This window comes from Symphalangus syndactylus, chromosome 6, assembly GCF_028878055.3.
Source record: "Symphalangus syndactylus isolate Jambi chromosome 6, NHGRI_mSymSyn1-v2.1_pri, whole genome shotgun sequence".
In the NCBI taxonomy this organism is placed as follows: domain Eukaryota; kingdom Metazoa; phylum Chordata; class Mammalia; order Primates; family Hylobatidae; genus Symphalangus; species Symphalangus syndactylus.
In genome coordinates this window covers 130,173,769-130,192,918 of record NC_072428.2, presented here as the reverse complement: position 1 = coordinate 130,192,918, position 19,150 = coordinate 130,173,769, and the positions used below count along the sequence as shown (strand labels likewise).

The window sequence follows — 19,150 nt, the reverse complement described above, 5'->3', positions numbered from 1 at the left end:
CACCGCGCCCAGCTAATTTTTTGTATTTTCAGTAGAGACGGGTTTCACTGTGTTAGCCAGGATGGTCTCGATCTCCTGACCTCGTGATCTGCCCACCTCGGCCTCCCGCATGGTTACTTTTATGGTCCTGCACTACCATGCAAAGCAAGGACCGCCTATATTTTTCTTACATTTGCCAGTCATCGATCATGTGACCTTTAGTGGAAATTAAGAATTACAAAATAGCCACCACTTTGGGAGGCCGAGGCGGGTGGTTCACGAGGTCAGGAGATCGAGACTTTCCTGGCCAACATGACGAAACCCCGTCTCTACTAAAAATACAAAAATTAGCTGGGTGGGGTGGCGCGTGCCTATATTCCCAGCTACTCGGGAGGCTGAGGCATGAGAATCACTTGAACCCAGGAGGCAGAGGTTGCAGTGAGCTGAGATGGTGCCATTGCACTGCAGCCTGGTGACAGAGCGAGACCCCGTCTCAAAAAAAGGAATTACAAAATGGACTTTGAGGAACCTGTAATGACAAATTATCTTTTGAAGGGATCCAACATGTGAATAGGTTAAAAATCCTTCTTACACTTTATGTACTTCACATATTGCCCTGACTTGTATGTTTCGAAATAGAATGGTCCAGTGTTTGCTGTTGACCTTTCCTGGCAACTCAGTGCCATGTATTTTGCTATTGATGGATACTTCTGATTTGTAATTGTGTTGGATTTTTTTTTTTGAAACAGAGTCTCACTCTCGCCCAGGCTGGAGTGCAGTGGAATGATCTCAGCTCACACTGCAACTGCCGCCTTCTGGGATCAAGTGATTCTCACGCCTCTCAGCCTCCCAGGTAGCTGGGATTAAAAGTGTGTGCCACCACGGCCAGCTAACTTTTGTATTTTTAGTAGAGTTGGGGTTTTGCCTTGTTGCCCAGGCTGGTCTTGAACTGCTGGCCTCAAGCAATCCATCCTCCTTGGCCTCCCAGAGTGCTAGGGTTCCAGGTGTGGGCCACCACTTCTGGCCGTGTATTAAAATTCTTTGAGGTCTCTGGGTCATATATAAATTTCCACATAGGATTGTTACCAGTTATGTCAAGATTTTTGTGGTTCAGACCCCTACTCTAACTCATCTTTCATCAAGAATGAAAAAGCATGCTAAGGATATTAAGTTCTCCTTAGAATATTACCTTAGTTTCTGCTCCAGCAGAGAGGCCTTTAATATGAATGCTTTCTCTTGGCTTGGCTTGGTTTGGAATGTGTTTATTCCCCTTAGATGCAGGCCCTGAAGACTATTTATGAGATGGGAAAGGTTAGTAGGAAAACTAGATCTACTTGATTTGCCTTAGTTGACTCTTGTCCATTGTAGTTGATTCATCACTAAGTGTCCTGGATATATGTTTTTGCTATTATCTTTTATCCCAGGGTATGATCTCTTATTCCTGTGTATATTCAATCTTCTGTAGGTTTCATTAGGCCCTAGAAAATATAGCTTTCCCTTCTATACTTGCAATGGGAAATAAAACTGTCAGCTGGATTGGAGAGTTTCAGATGCTCATTCATTCATCTTTTAAAGATCCTATTTATTTCGTTTATAATCCATTTATCTTCTTCTTTTACTGACCTTCCAAATGTCAGATTAAGATAGGGACATTTAGGAACTGCATGAAAGGAAAAGTAAATGGGCATAATATATACATTTGTGATGAATAAAGACCTTTTTTTCTGTACAAGAGGATTATACTTTTCTGAACCTAAATAATCTGGAATACTGTGTCCTTTTTCATTGAAAAAAGGTATGGACATTTCAGAATAAATTCTTGAAAGAAAAAAAATAATCAGTTCTATACTTTCCCCCTCACATTCATTTTCTATCCCTTTATATTTGCAAAATTTATATTTAAACGGGATCCAAGATGGTAGCCCAAGCGAAGGTCTCCCTGATATTCTTGGCATTCCTGCTTTATGTCAATCAGTAAATACTGTGTGAGAATCCACTATGTAATCAGCTTTAGGTAGATCTGTGGGCATTGGGAAATTCTGAATTAAATGTTACCCATGTCTTTAAGGAGCTTAAAGTCCAACGAAGCTTTCATAGAAAGCTTTCGTAGGAAGTCACTTCCTATGAAAATTTGGTGTCGCACTAGCCATTATGCTAGAGTTTTAGATCAATAGTTCCTCAGTGCCATTTTTCTGCTGAGATTGCTGCAAAAGAGTCACCTGGGGAACTTGTTAAGAACAGAGATTATTGTGGTGGGGCATGGTGGTTCACGCCTGTAATCCCAGCACTTTGGGAGGCTGAGGTGGGTGTATCACCTGAGGTCAAGAGTTCGAAACCAGCCTGGCCAACATGGTGAAACCCCATCTGTACTAAAAATACAAAAAATTAGCTGGGTGTGGTGGCTCATGCCTGTAATCCTAGCTACTTGGGAGGCTGAGGCAGGAGAATTGCTTGAACCTGGGAGGCGGAGGTTGCATTGAGCTGAGATTCTGCCATTGCACTCCAGCCTGGGCAACAAGAGTGGAACTCGTCTCAAAAAAAAAAAAAAAAAAAAAAAAGAACAGAGGTTATCGGGCAACACTCGTTAACTTTCCCTGTAGGTCAAAGGTGGGGCTCAGGAATGTGTTTTCCTTTTTAAAAACAAACAATATACACTGCTGATTTCAAAAGGTACAGAGAAGGTTCTATGGTGAAAAGCAATTCTCCTTTTCTCCATTCTATATCCATTTAGTTTTCTTTTCCCAGAGGCAACTGCTGTTACCAATTTCTTGCATGCCCTTCCAGACATACACCTTTCATTTACAAACATAGGGATGGAGGGGGGGATCACATACAAACTGTTATGCACCTGGCTTTTGTTGCTTTACAGCGAACGTATCTTGGAGATCTTTCCATATTCCTACTTATAGAGCTGCATCATTCTTTTGAAAGGCTGCCTTGTAGAAGCTTATAAAAGCTCTATAGGGGATTCTAATGCATAGCCAGGTTTGGGAGCCACAGATAGACTGAGTGTTAAAGGGATTTAGAAAGTTTTCAGTGTGTTAATTCCTTATGTCTTGCATTTCATGAGGAACTGGACTCAGTAAACATTTTATTGTACTTCTAGGTACTAGCAAGCTTTAGTATAATGTTTCTTCTTGTAGAATTCGTCAGTCAAAAATAGTGACGGTAGTAGGGTGTATTTATTTCTTTATTGATGACACCCTGTGTGGTGGTCAAAGCAGCTAGAAACAGGAAGGTTTTCCCATTTTCCATCTCTGGGCTCAAGGTGCTTAGTGCTGTTTCACCTTTCCTTAGTGTTAAGGGAGGTGGGAATGGATAGAGAAGAAGACAGAAAGCAGGTAGTAAATTACACCATAAAACTTGCTCTGCCAAAGGAATCATTTTTCTCTACGCTCCTTTCACTCTAATACCTATATTTAAGAGAGGCATATAAATATTCACATCTGTTGTAGAACTTCACATACATACTGTTATGTATATACACACTTCAGATATATATATTACAGATAGCATACTTCTTGCCTTTGTTAACTTAAAAACATTGCCAAGCAAACCTTTATGAAATTGATACTATTTATCATCATGGCAAGGTTTTTCTTCTGTAAGATGATTTACAAAGCTCTTATCAAATTCTCACATCATATTCATTTTGGAACGACATTTATTTGCTGTATCACAGTTTATAAATAATAGTCTTTATCTCCACAAAAATAGCAGATATACTGGACACTGTTTGTATCCTAATTTCTTTAGTCTGTGTAGGCATTCCTCATACCCAGCCAGGTAGGCAGAAAATAGGCTGAGGAATAAGAGAGTATTAACTTGAGAATTTCACTGTCCTTTTCACCACAGGACAGTGAAAAGTAAATATAGTTAGCTTCTTGAATATTTCAGAAATGTAAAGCACTTCCTCCTTCTTTAGAACATTCTAATAAAAATTATTACCCTCATGAAAGAATGATTTGTGCTTATTTGTAAGGATGCATTCACCATTTGCATTGCTAGTTACTCTGTGTCCAAGATGTCAGGCAGTAAAGAGCAAAATAACAAGCATTTATGTACTTGAAGCAAATAATGTATCACCATACGAATCATATTGATGTGTATATTTCACATATTCATTGTGGGACAAATTTAATTAGAAGCTTGTCAACAGGATTTTTAGCTTTTTGGGGGGTATGTTTTGTACCACTGAGTGCACATCTTGGCTCTTCAACCTTACTTTCCTCTCATGTTGTTTGATCAATTCCTTTTTATAGTGTCTTTCTCCCTTCACTCTTACTATCATAGATTCTTTTAAACAGCTGGTTGGAAATAACTCTGGAAGCCCTGGGACAGTTGGAAGCATGAGCCCTGCTGTTGGAGGTAGGAAAAGTGAACCATAAGTGAACCTTAAGAGATTATTGTGAACCAAAGGAATTTGGTTCAGAGTATGCATTTAGTTCAGACCCCTTAAGCATATAGTATGCCACTAAACAGCTTTAATGTGTCAATTATATAATCTTCACAAAAGTGGAAACATGCCATATTCAATTTATAAAGAAAGCGTTTAATTTTGTGAAAACAGTTTTATGTCAGCAAGAAAATAATAGAAGTTGGGTTTTTCTGGGCCACAAATTTAATCATACATTACCAGTTTGATTTTTCACTGGAAATAATTCATACAAATTATAAATTTTTACCTTAGCTGATGTCTGGTAATAAAATGATATATCTCAGGGTTAAAACATTGTATAAAACTATTAACAATTTAAAAGTGAAAATGCCTATTGGCATCCTAGTATTTTTAGTAAGAATGTCAACTTATTAAGCCAATTAATAAGCTTTATTTTTACTGGCTAGCAACATAAGATTTTTGGACAACAAAACCATTGTTCTGTAGTTTCATTCTAAGCATTTTATGTATATTAATTTTCTTAAAAATCCTTTGAGGGAGTTTACTGTTACTATTTCCCATCTTTACAGATGAGGAGACCAACAAAAAACAAAACAAAACAAAAACAGGTAAAGTAAGTTACCCGAAGTCACACAGCTTACTAAGTGGGGTAGCTGGGATTCTAACACAGGCAGACTGACTCTAGAGAGAGAGATTTTTCTCAACTCCACCATCTAAAATTAATTAAAAATGGAAAACAAATTCTCTTTTTTTTTTTTTTTTTTTCTTGAAGCATAGCCATTTGAGTGCCTGGTGTGTGCTCTGAAGAGACATTATTGAAGAAAAAACTATTAAGCCCAATCATAAAAGCCTAGTTCCTATTTGGGCTCAAACCTCATAGCTAATAAGCTGTTGATTAGGGCAGTGTTGGCTGACTGGAACCTGGTAGAGCCATGATAATAATATTAATAGCTGCTGTTTATGACTTAGTATGTTTACTGTGCCATGGCTTACTATAGGCTTAGTCCCATGCTTTACATACTGACATACATTGTCCTGCTTAATCCCAGGGCAACGCCTGCTCCTCAGGCAGATTGAGAAACTTGCTCCAAGTCAGAACAAGTCGAGCTGGAAATCAAATCAAGTCTTTCTAATTCTGCAATCTGTGCATCCCATTGAAGCTAGTTGATATGTGTTTATCTGGTGTCATGGAAGTAGTAGACTGAGGAGACCTTGCCTCTCCTATAGCTGTCTCTAGACCTAAACTGACCCCAGAATCAAGATAGGAAAGGAAATATGCAGAGCAAGCTGTCAGCTATCCTCTGTATTCCTGGAGTTAATTCACCTCAAAGGCCACTCCCCATCCTCCTGTTAGTGTGGGACTTTAGGGGTACACAATGACTCTGTCCTCTGATTATGTCACATGTCACAGTGAAGAAAATGAGTAGTTAGGTGCTTTGGATGAGAAGGTGAATTTCTGATACATAGGTGAAAACTTGAAGCAAAATTTCCGATGTATAAATCTCATTACCACAGCCTTCTACTGTCTAAGGAAAGATGAAAGTTGTACTTTACATGTTGAAAGATCATTCCCTTTTTACCAACTGTTAAGAATTTTAAGAAAATTCTTTAAAAAATTCAAACCGAATAGAATTTAAAAAAACTTTGCCACAATATATTGGTTTTGAAGTAAATTTGCAGCACAGTTAATAGTCAACAAAAATTTACTGTGATCATCTTGTACTTGGTATTGAGAGAGAAATCTTAAGGAGCTCAGTTCAGGGAATAGGATATAAATTGCTCAATATTAAACAATGTTAGACCATAAATCAGTGGAAATGTGTTTTATTTTCCTACCCTTTTGATAGGAAATGTGTATCAGTAAAATGTTGAAGGACTTTCTGTGGTGTGATCAAGTGAAGTATCATCAAGGAGGAGGAATTTGGGGCTTTGAAGACTAGGTAGTGTATAAGATTGTTCGGTGAAGAATGGGGAGAGTGTCTGAAGCAAGAGGAATATCTAATGAAGTCCACTGACAGTAAGATCTGAAAGAATTTGGCCACCCACTCTTCTAACACCAAGAGTAGAGAATATAAATGAGAGTATTATCCGAGAGGAAAAGAGAGAATGTTTGGCTGATCCTAGGGAATTTCGGTCAGTCATTAATTCAATTCAGTTCTCATCAAGTGTCAGAAAAAAATGCCAGCTAAGCAACAATTTCAGAAGATTAAGACAATGGAAAGTGCTAAAGTTGTCACTGCCCTACTCACCAAATGGCAGTGAGACTGTTCTATAGATGGAAGCTATTCAGCAAAGGTCAGATTGTCACCCTGCAGGAAAACACCTCCCTTGTGCCCTCACACACAAAGTGGTCTAATAAGCTAAACATTTTGCTGTTAGGAAAAAGTGTCACAGTCTGTATATGAAGGAAAGTTTTACAAGAGAAATAAATGGAGTGGAAGAGACTAAAGAAGGTTATGTGCCAGGTTTGAAAGTGATCCTTAGAAAATTTGCTTTCAGAGTTGTGCGCTTTGTGTGTCCTACTGCACTTACTCTTAACATATCTGTTATAGCTATCATGATTTTAGCAAGTTTTTAGTAGGGAGGCAGTGAGTGAAGGATGGAGTGGGTGATAAAGAGAGTAGGGAGAAGTTATGCCTCCCTCTGAGAGAGAAATGGAAGTGTAGGCAGTAGTTCCTTTTGGTACCTTTGAAAGACCTGAGATAATTCTTGGTTTAGGAACGTTAACTTTTTGTGTTTAATTTTATTTTTTAAAATTGTATTTTGTATGGTTAATTTAAATGGACTGTTTTTCAGATTTACTAGTTTACCAGATTTCCTGTTTTTATTGAGATATCAAATTTACTGTTGTGTTGAAATTTCAAAATAAATGTAGCTATAAATGTTTTACCAGTTGATTAGAACTGGCCCAAACCTGAAGCCTTCACTGACATTTCATAAAACAGATTATATGGGGTGAGGTGGGGTGACAAGTAGACACTAGAGAGAAGAACTCATGCATCATTGAAGATTAATAGTCATGTTCAGCCCAAGGTGTTCTTAACTAATTGAAATGTCCCTTTCTCCCCTTTTTTGCCTAACCCTCATGGGAGTCATTCTGATTTATGTATCTTAGATGTTCATGGAGAGTTTATGATATGCTGGTTTAGGTTTTTTGGGACACATCTAACATTTTTTTCCTCAATTCTTTTGGTGTCACAATCACTTCTTGGGAGTGAGGAATGTGGCCATGGTCAAGGTGAGACAAGACAAACCAGGGGTTTCTATAGAAAAAGTGCCAACTTGGCATCTGTTAACATTGAGTTTCTGTTTTGGTGGGAGTACAGCACCTATTTCTTTTGACACTTAATGAACCTTGCATTTAAAATCAGGGAAGTTTGGTTTTAAACTTGTTTTATTGAATGCAGAGATAGCTCTCATGCATCTTTTCACTTATCTGCACTGATCTTTTTGTTGCCCTTTAGCCACACACTGTTTCCACACTTGGATCTTATCACTGTTATAGATGATGCTACCTTGGAAATGTCAGATTCTGAACATTCTACTCTGTGGGCATAATCTCGCCTCCTTATAGGTCAATTGCTCAAGGCGTTCCACGGACTCAGTGCTGAGAGCCATTGAGACCCCTCAGATTATCTCACCATTTTCTCATTACCTTCTGTCTTCACATCTTTTTTGACTGCTTGCATTTCACGGGTCATCCTTTAATTCCCTTGTAAATATCAGGAACTCCTTTTCTGGTCTTTACCTACAAAAACCCCAACTCTGGATGAATCCAATTTCCTACTCTGGGTCTGCACCACATGGGTGAACATTGTTGAAAAAAAATCACATAAATACATAGGAATGGTTTTGTATTAGGCTGTTTAAATGGTTTTGTATTAGGCTGTTTTTGCATCATTATAAAGAAATACGTGAGGCTGAGTCACTTATAGAGAAGAGGTTTAATTGATTCATGGTTCTATAGGCTATACAGGAAGCGTGGTGCCAGCATCTGCTCCTGGTGAGGCCTCAGGAAGCTTTCAATCATGGCAGAAGGTGAAGGGGGAGTAGGTGCTCTCATGGTGAGAAGAGGTGCAAGGGAGTGGGAGGGAGGTGCTATACATTTTTAAACCAGACCTCATGAGAACTCACCATCCCTAAGCACAAGACATTCCTGAGGGGTCTGCCCCTATGACCCAAACAATTCACACTGAGCTCCACCTCCAACATTGTGGATTACATTTCAGCATGAGGGTGTGTGTGTGTGTGTGTGTGTGTGTGTGTGTGTGTGTGTGGTGGGGACAGACATCCAAACTGTATCAGGTTTGGAATTCATTGTCTGTCTGGAACCTCAGGTAGATTTGGACTCTCAACACTAGCTAGCAATGTTATTGTGTTTCTTAGTCTTTCGTTCTATGGATCACCCCTTTTATACTTCCTTTCCTCATACCTCTCTACCTTTTTCCATACTCAGCTGAGTGTCTCACACTAAACTTAGCTGAGAAAAATAGAAGCCCTTAGACTGTAGTATGAAGACCAGTTTATCTACTTTTTCTTTTGTCCCGTGTGCTTTTGGTGTCAGATCTAAAAAACCATATTCTGATCCGAACCCTTGAAGACTTACTCTTATGCTTTATTTCAAGAGTTTATAGTGTTGGTTCTTACCTTTAGGTATATCATCCGAGTTAATTTTTGTATATGGTGTGTGGTAGAGGTCCAAACACATTCTTTTGCATATGTATGTTGTCTTATACCATTTGTAGAACAGACTCTTCTTTCCCCCTTGAATGATCTTGGCACGCTTGCCAAAAATCTAAGAGTTTATTTCTAGACTCTCAGTTCTATTCGGTGTGTCTATCCTTATGCCAGTACCACAGTCTTGATTACCATAGCTTTGTTGAGTAAGTTTGAAGTCGGAAAGTGTGAATCCTCCATCCAGTGATTCTTAACCTTTTCTTTGGGTTACAGGAACCTTTTTGAGTTTCTTATAAGAAACTATGGACCAAGGGAATTGTATGTAAAGATATATAAAATTTTGTATAACACTTGTGTATTATTGAATTGGAAATTTATAATCTTTCAGTTAAAAAATAAGTTTTTAAACAATTAGCATATTCACCTTTTGCTTTCTATGGGAAAAGTGATGTAAATCCAAATTGGACAAATAAAGTAAACTTATGTTCTACTCAAAAGCAAAGTGTAATAGCTTGATTTAGTTATGTGGATTCAGTATTCAAGCAGCAATGTCATGTTATTTGTTGACATCTTTTGGTTTTGACCTTTTGGGATTGTAGCAAGCTCTACTCAGACTCTGAAGACTTTACAGTAGCAAGTGTACTAGAGTTCTCTCAGGTGACAGTAGGCTTGTTTTTGCATATCCGGAGGTCTCTGATTTATTGCTTTTGATATTTTGTTTATTAATCATTAGATTAATACATTTCAAGATTTTTGTTTACCTAATTTTTTACATGGTTGTGGGTAGAATTTTAATTGTGAAATTTAGTATTTTAATTGTGTATTAATTGTGTTGCGCATTTTTATTTAGTATTTTAATTGTGGAATAATAGGAAATGTGTCTAAAACATAAATCTACAGTTTAATCAATAATTATAAAATATACATCCATGTAATAATCATCTAGAACCCCAGGACACCACCTGCCATCCTTTTCAGATGACAGTCCTCAGAGGAAACCATTGTCATTTCAAGATCCATCTCTTCCTTGTTTTTTTAAGATAGTTTTATTATCCCTGAACAGTATACTTCGCTTTCTCTAGTTTTGAATTTTCTGCGTACATAGAATATATTATATGTACTCTTTTATGTCTTTTTTTTTTTTTTTTTGAGACGGGGTCTTGCTCTGTCACCCAGGCTGGAGTGCAGTGGCACCATCTCGGCTCACTGCAAGCTCCGCCTCCCGAGTTCATGCCATTCTCCTGCCTCAGCCTCCGAGTAGCTGGGACTACAGGCGCCCGCCACCACACCTGGCTAATTTTTTGTATTTTTAGTAGAGATGGGGTTTCACCATGTTAGCCAGGATGGTCTCGATCTCCTGACCTCGTGATCCGCCCGCCTTTATTAACTTGTAGAATTCATTCATTTATTGTATGAGTTTTTTTTTTTAATTTTCATTACCATGTAGAGTTCTGTTATGAGAATATACTGTATCCATTTTACTATTTATAGACTACACAAATAATGATTCTATAAGCGGTTCTGTATAGGTAGGTAGGTATCCTGGTGCACATGTGCCTGAGTTTCTTTAAGGTGTGTTTACCTAAAAGAGGATTTGCTTGGTAATTGAATAATCATAGAATATATGATTCTTCAGTTTTAGTGCAAAATTGTTTTCCACAATGGCCGTATCAGACTATCAATTTAAAGTTCCTGTTGCTCTACATCATCTTCAACACATGGTATCATCAGGCTTTTTAGTTTTAGCTGGTCTGTTGGGTATGTTGTGGTATTTATTGTGCTTTTAACTTATATTTCCCCCAGTTACTTATGAGGTTGTACACCTTTTTATGTGTGATTCAGCCACTTAGAGTTCCTTTTATGATGTGCCCATCCAAGTATTTTGTTCATTTTTCTGTTGGGTTTTTTTTTTTTTTTTTGTATTGATTTGTAGGAGTTCAGTATATTCTGGGTGTAATTCCTTTGGTGGCCACCTGTACTGTAATGTCTTCTGCTACTCTGGCTTATCATTTCACTCTTTATAGTTTAATGAATAGGAGTTTATTTTAATATGGCTGAAGTTACCAGTTTTCCCCCTTGTGGACAGTGCTTTTTGTGTTTTGATTAAGACAATCCTTGTCATAAAGTCATAAAGATATTTTCTATATTATGTTATACAACCTTTGTACTTCGTGTTTTATGTGTGTTTAGGTTTATCATCTACTTTGGAATAAATTTTTATGTTATGAGATAGCAAAATAATTTATTTTGCTTCCTTTAAAAAGATACATAAATATCTTTTTTATATATAAATATATATCATTTATGGATATATAAAATATCAAGCCTATTTTGTATAAATATATTTTACATAAATATCTTATGTATATGTTTCTTTTTATTTTAACAAAGATATCTATCTTTTTTTTTTTTTTTTTGAGACAGAGTCTCACTGTATCTACCAGGCTGGAGTGCAATGGCGTGATCTCGGTTCACTGCAACCTCCACCTCCTGGGTTCAAGCGATTCTCCTGCCTCAGCCTCCCAAGTAGCTGGGATTACAGATATGCACCAACATGCTTGGCTAATTTTTGTATTTTTAGTAGAGGTGGGGTTTTACCATGTTTGCCAGACTGGTCTCAAACTCCTGACCTCAAGTGATCCACCCACCTCGGCCTCCCAGAGTGCTGGGATTACAGACGTAAAGCCACCCCGCCAGGCCAGTATATCTTTTTTAAAATAAAAAGATACATATATATAAGGTATTGATACAGAGGCTATATAAAAAGTGTCCAGGACCTTCTATTGAAAAGTTTATTCTTGCCGTGTGCTCTTCCGTGCCTCCTGTTACACATGAATGCACACATATACATGGATCTGGTTTTGGGCACTGGCATCTGTTTCATATTGCCTTGATTCCTAGAGCCTTAAAATAAGTCTTGATACTTGGTAGAGTTTTAGGGTGGGGGGTTTGTTTTGTTTTTGTTTTTGTGTTCTGTGAACGCTTTGCATATTCTTGACCCTGTACATTTCCATATTAATTTTAGAACCAACTTGTCAGGTTCTGCCGATCTTGATGGGAATTAAATTGAATCTATAAATCACTTTGAGGAGAATTAATTAATATCTTTACATTATTGAACCTCAAACCCATGGTCATGATGTATATCTCCCTTTATTTAGGTTTTCTTTAAAGTCTCTCAATAATATTTTATACTTTTCCCTAAAAAAGCCTTGCATAGTTTTTGTTAAATTTATTCCAGTGTACTTGACATTTTTATGCGGTTGTACATGGTATGTTATTTCACTTTTTAGCTTTATATTGTTGGTTTATGGAACTAGAATTTTTTTATATACTAATATTTAGCAATCTTTTTCTTGATTCTTATGATTTCTCTATAGATTCTGTTGCATTTTCTGCATGTGTAACCATAGCATTTGCAGATGACAGCTTTTTTTCTAATTCCTATACCTTTTAATTCTTTTCCTTATTTTACTGTACCAGTTCGATCCTCCAGCACAGTGTTCACCAGAAGTAGTAATAGCAGGTATTCTTGCTATGTTCTTTTTTTTTTTTTTTTTTTTTTTTTGAGATGAAGTCTCACTCTGTTGCCTACTGCAACCTCTGCCGCCTGGGTTCAAGCGATTCTCCTACCTCAGCCTCCCAAGTAGTTGGGATTACAGGCACCTGCCATCGTGCCCAGCTAATTTTTGTATTTTTAGTAGAGATGGGGTTTCACCATGTTGGCCAGACTGATCTTGAACTCCTGATCTCGTAATCCACCCGCCTCGGCCTCCCAAAGTGCTGGGATTACGGGCATGAACCACCACACCCACCTGCTGGGTGACTGCAGAGTGACTGCTTTCATGTTATTTGCATAGGATGTTTTAGAAGTACCCTTTTCCAGATTATGGAAGTATGCTCTAAGCTTGCTAAGAGGTTTTGTTGTTTACTTTTTAATCATACATAAATGTTGAATTTTATCAAATACTTGTCCTGAATCTTTTTAAATGGTCATGATATTTTTCTTTTAATCTAATAATGTGGTAAGTTTCACTGATTTAAGATTTTTAGTGTTAAAAACCACCTTGTATTCCTGGGATAGACCCAACTTGATATTTGCATCTTTACTCATAAATGAGGGTGACCTATAATTCTTTCCAAGTTTTGGTACCAAGATTATGCTGTCATTAAATGAGTTAGGGAGCAAATCCTTTTTTCCTACTCTCTGGAGTAAATTTGATATAATATTAGATTTATTTATTCCTTGGATATTTGATAGAACTTGCATGTGAGGTCATCTGGGCCTGGAGTCTTCTTTGTGGGTCAGTTTTTAAAATTACTAAGTGATCGTTCAGGACTACTCAGGCACTCTATTTCCTCATGACTCAGGTTTGCCCATATCTAATATTTTAAATCTCTTAGCATAAAATTGTTCATAATATCCTCATTTATATCTAATGTCTTTAGGATCATTCCTAAAATGAGTTATGCCTTTTCTCTTTTGTCTTGGCCTTGCTAGAGGTTTGCCAGCTTTGTTAATCTTTTCAAAGAATCAATTTTTGTCTTCAATGCTTTATTACATGTTTTCTATGTCATTGATTTCTGCTCTTTATTTTTCCTTCTATCTCTGTTTTTAAGGTTTGTCTATTCTTTTTGTAACTTCTTGAGGTAGATACATAGCTCATTAATTTCAGCCTTTTTTTCTAGCAGATGCATTTAAAGCTTTATGTTTCTGTTTACAAGTGCTTCATCCCACAAATTTTGTCATATTGTATTATCATTGTTCACATTTTAATATGATTTATCTTTTGACTCATTTTATTGACATTTTATAACAGGTGACATTTACATAATGGTTGAGGATTTTATGGCTTATAATTGCAGTATTTCTGATGTCTCTACTGCTGCTAGGAGAGAATTACTTTGAGTATAGTATATTCTCCCTCACACTCACTTAGCAAGTTTGTAGAGAACAGAATAAAATCTATCTTTATTTGTGTTTCTATGCTCTACAAAAATGTGTTGGTGAGGTGGTTGTACATTTTCAGCTAAATTCCAACCACTGTATTATAGTTAAACGAAGATTTTCAACTTACTTACATACTGATTTTGGTTTTCTTTGTCTTAGCTGTGTTGGAGTAGAAGAACATCATGCTGTTGACATTGACCTGTATCACTGTCCCAACTGTGCAGTTTTACATGGTTCCTCCTTGAGTAAGTACTAGATGCTTAAATAAAAATGGACATTTGAGAAAAATTGACATTTCAAACTTCCATGTACATGGTAATACTGTAATGATACTCTGAGGAGCTATATTACACCCTTCAAGAACTGTAGGGAAAGATTTTGCCCAAGGTATTTAGGATGTAGTTTTTGTTTCATTAAGTCAAAAGATTAAGGGGGGAAATGTACTGTCAGTCTTAATTGCCAGTGCAGAGTCCCCAAACTCAACTACATAGTTTGATATCTTTCAATTTGAGAAGTGTGGTAAAGTAAAATTTTTCTGTTTCTGGAAACTGATTTCACTTGTTTTGCTCTCTTCACAAATAGAAGATCTTTAGTAGTATTTTGGGAGAGTATACAGAGTAAGACTTTAATGCACTCATATGCCTTATATTTTAAGGAGAAAATGAGAGCATTGATAAGCTAAAATATTACTTATATTTTCTGAATTTGGTTGCTATATTGAGTATGTCCTGGAGTCCTGCCCAGCCATCCTGTCTGCCTGAAACTCCTTCCTGAGATCCGAGGAAGTAGAGATACAAGGACACACCAGACCAGGTTTCTGACCACACTCTTCTTCCTAAGAAGGGAGAGCAAAGCCAGGGAAGCCTCAGGTGTCTTTTGGAGTGGACCAGCATCACACCTAAAATGATATCTTTTTTCAGCTTTTTACAGATGCTTCAGAATCTTTTACAGATGCTTCAGAAGAATACATTGAAATGTTGTTATTGTGCAAATGTGAGAGAAAAAGTCTTGGATTATGTTATAATTTTTTTTTTTTTTTTAATTTGAGACAGGATCTTGCTCTGTCACCCGTGCTGGAGTGTAGTGGTGCTATCATAGCTCACTGTAGCCTTGACCTCCTGGGCTTAAGTGAGCCTCCTGCTTCAACCTCTGGAGTAGCTGGGACCCACAGGCATGCTTCACTACGCCCAGTTAAATTTTTTGATGTTTTGTAAAGACAAGGTCTCACTTTGTTGCCCAAGCTGGTCTCGAACTCTGCGTCAGACTCCCAAAAGTGCTGTGATTACAGGCATGAACCACCACACTTGGCCTGTAATAACTATTTATTTTGACATTTTAGGCTGCAGACTAGCATTTTTATATTCACAAAATTAAAGGGAAAACTATAGGCTTTGTCATTTTAAAACCTTTGCCTGAACGTACCTTGATATACACACTTGGGTTGGTTTCAGGTAACTTATATGACCTCTTTATTTTACATGCAGCTTTTTTCCTAGTACTTTTTTCCAATAGAGTAGACATTTTGTTCTGTTATATTTTTTCAAAAGAGACTTGCAACTGACTGCTCATTTGTTTTGTTAGAAATATTAGTAATTTTTCTAATGTCTCTGTAAGATACTTAAAAATTTAAGCTACCTGAATACATTAAAATATTTCCTTTTAAAATAGAGGCTATTCCTTTTGTTAAGTATACAGCATAAAACTTGAGGTTAGCAAATTGGTGGAACTGTTACATGTGTAATTGACTAGTTTATTGTCATAAATGTTTTTAATGATCTTTCTCTGGCTAGCAGTGAGTATGTGATATATAACTTGAAATAATTGCTGACTGGGAGTAACTCTTGTAGAAAGTAAATAAATAATATGATGTTATCTCAAGGGAGACTTAACTAAAATTTATAGCAGTTTTAGTTTAGAATTTAAGTATATAGTCCCAAAATGAAATAATTTGAGTTTAACTTCTATGAAATACTAAGTAAGTTATCATGAGGCAGAATAATGTGATACACTCCATTTTTTCTATATGATTTAATTTTTTAAAAAACATGTTATACTCACTAAATTGATTACACAATCCATAATGGATCACGACTTCACTTTGAGTAGTTATGCTTCGGAGAGAAGCTTGCCTATGCTTCTCATCCCTGAAGAACATAAGACCAGGCATTGGCTATCTTCTGGTCAGACGTCCAACTCTGAGTACTTACAGGGAAAATGCCCAAGATCCAGTCATCTGTTCTATCTTAAGATTCACCTTCCTTACTCCTCACCTTCTGTCCCCAACTTGGTTAATCCCTTTTGATCCCTTTCCCTCTGCTATTGAGCTTCTCTCTCTTTTTTTAAATTTATTTTTTATTTTTTGAGACGGAGTCTTGTGCTGTCACCCAGGCTGGAGTGCAGTGGCACAGTCTTGGCTCACTGCAACCTCCGCCTCACAGGTTCAAGCAATTCTCCTGCCTCAGCCTCCTGAGTAGCTGGGATTACAGGTGTGTGCCACCACACCTGGCTAATTTTTGTATTTTTAGTAGAGATGGAGTTTCACCATGTTGGCCAGGCTGGTCTCGCCTCGGCCTCTCAAAGTGCTGAGATTACAGGCGTGAGCCACTGCACCTGGCCTCTTAAGCCTGTCTTACTTGCTACCTGGGTTTCCTGTTGGTTTCAGAGATTCCCCAGGAGTCCTTATTGTTGATACCATTTAGCCAGTATAATAACTACTTAATATGGTGAATTTAGACTTTACCCTCTTAATGGGAATTAAGAACTCTATTTGAGGGCAGGTATCAAAAAACAGCCCACAAATAACTTAAATATGTATTCTCTGTCTTCTTTAGGCACATGCAATCCAAACACAAAATTTTCTCCTTTCCCTTTAACCATTATAAAATATTCCTTCACTGACCTCCTTCCTTTAAGAAATTCAGTCAGCTGTTAACACAGTGGCTGATTTTATGGTTAGCATATTGGCCCAACAGGACAATTGTATCCTTCTGTTAACCTCCTCCAAGTCAGCACATTTAAAAGGAAATGATAGTGATTGCCAGCTTATTACATGGTAGGCACTATAGTAGGTAAGTAAGTACTTGACCTATGTTATCTTCTTTGATATTTATAACAACTCCATGTGAGAAATGAGAAAAATGATCTAGCTAGCCCTTTTATGTAGCTATCTGGCAGAGCTGGAGTTTGAGCCCCTAGCAGTCTAATTCCAAAGCTGATGCACTTCACTGATTAATCTCTTCTGCAAAAATGAAAATTAACTACTGGGGTTGCTGAGGTAGGAGGGTTGCTTGAGCCCAGGAGCTCTAGGCTGCAGCGAACTGTGATTGCACCACTGTACTCCAGCCTGGGTGACAGAGGGATACCCTGTCTTAAAAAAGAAATAAAACTTAAAAATGCAATATCATACTTTATCAAATGGGCTGCCTTTTTTTTTTTTTCCTTCTAAGTACTGATGCCCATTGTTAACCCAGGGGTATGAAATACGCTTCTTATATAATACTAATAAGGAAAGTAAGTTACTAGTACCACTTTTTTGGAGGCAGTTTTGTAATATGTAGCAATTATCTTAAAAATGTTGATCTTCTAGCGTTTCCTAGAATTTATTCTGAGGAATTAGTCAGGGAAACATTAATATATACAAACATGAATCTCAACTTTGAAGAAAGATTCAGAATGAACTAAGTGCTTAAGAATCAAAAAATGATTATTATATGGTACATCTACATCTTAAAATTGTAGTGTGTTTTAAATATTTAATAAGGAGAAAATGCTCATTATATAATAAGAAAGATAAGCAGGATAAACATTGTGATCCCAGTTGAAGATAAAATGGAGTTATGGGCTGGGCGCGGTGTCTCACACCTGTAATCCCAGCACTTTGGGAGGCCAAGGTGGGCGGATCACAAGGTCAGGAGATCGAGACCATCCTGGCCAACATGGTGAAACCCTATCTCTACTAAAATACAAAAAATTAGCCAAATGTGGTGGCACATGCCTGTAGTCCCAGCTACTCAGGAGGCTGAGGCAGGGGAATTGCTTGAACCTGGGAGGCAGAGGTTGCAATGAGCCAAGATGATGCCACTGCACTCCAGCCTGGCAACAGGGCAAGACTCTGTCTCAAAAAAAAAAAAAATTGGAGTTATGTATCTATATATAGTAGAAAAAATCTGGAATGAAATCCACTCAAATTTAGGAGTGATTTTAAATGAGAAAAATAACATGCAAAGGATGTTTTAATGGAATTTCCTAGGAAGTTTGCTTTGTGATTCTAAATTTTTGTGAGTTTTTTTTTTTTTTTTTTTTTATGGGACTTACCCTCTTCCATATTGAAGATTTGGCTGCCATAAGTTACTTGGGAATTTTGTTTTAGACTGTTAGATAGTTGAATAAGCCTGATTTCCACCTCTGTTAATTATTGTGACTTCTTATCCACATGAGGACCCAATGTTGTTGTATTACTGTGATCTTTGTAAGGTGGGAAAGGTTTAAAATAACTTGGACTCATAAAGTTGTTTTCCCCAAAACATATTGTGAAAATGTTCAAACATATAGGAAAAATTGGAAGAATTTTACAGCAGGCACCTATAAGCCTTATCATCTAGATTCTACTATTAACATTTTCATTACATGCTCTAACACATGTCTATCCATGTAACTATTCTACTGTCTACCCATCTTACTTTTTTGGATGCATTTCTAAATAAATTGCAGACATCAGTACATTTTCCAGAATCATAGAGGTTTTAGGCTTAAGAGTAATTTTCAAGCTTAAAAAAAAAAAACAGATTTAAAACTGAAATTGTGCATTGATAGAACACACAAGACCTGTAGGTAGTGCCACTCTGCTGGAAAGAGGAATGAGGTCCAGAGATAATCCCTTGGCTTTTTCTCCATCTCCCCTTTGTGAAGGGTTCTTCCACACAGTTTGAAAATTAGCAGTTTAATCCACCCCTTCATTCCTACGTTGAGGAATCTGGATCCATAGGTGTTAAGTGATCTGCCCAGGATTGCAGAGAAAGCTGTTGGCTGAACTAGGAATCAAATCCAAATCTTCTGATTTCGATTGCTGTGACTACCCAAGGTCATAGCCTTCCAGAGCTGTAGAATTACAGGGTCTTAGCATTGGAATGAATGATGAAGTTATT

At 37.2% G+C, this 19,150-nt stretch overlaps 1 protein-coding gene across 3 annotated transcripts in view; it reads left to right on the top strand.

Moving 5' to 3' along the window:
- The window catches only part of KDM7A (lysine demethylase 7A), a 94,171-nt gene that overhangs the window by 28,006 nt on the left and 47,015 nt on the right, over positions 1–19,150 (top strand). For all 3 annotated transcript variants that reach the window (XM_063641652.1, XM_055284214.2, XM_055284215.2), the window contains exon 2: positions 14,166–14,251. In XM_063641652.1, the coding sequence (XP_063497722.1) occupies position 14,251 (1 nt within the window). In that variant the 5' untranslated portion in view covers positions 14,166–14,250. The remainder of the gene's footprint in view (positions 1–14,165; positions 14,252–19,150) is intronic.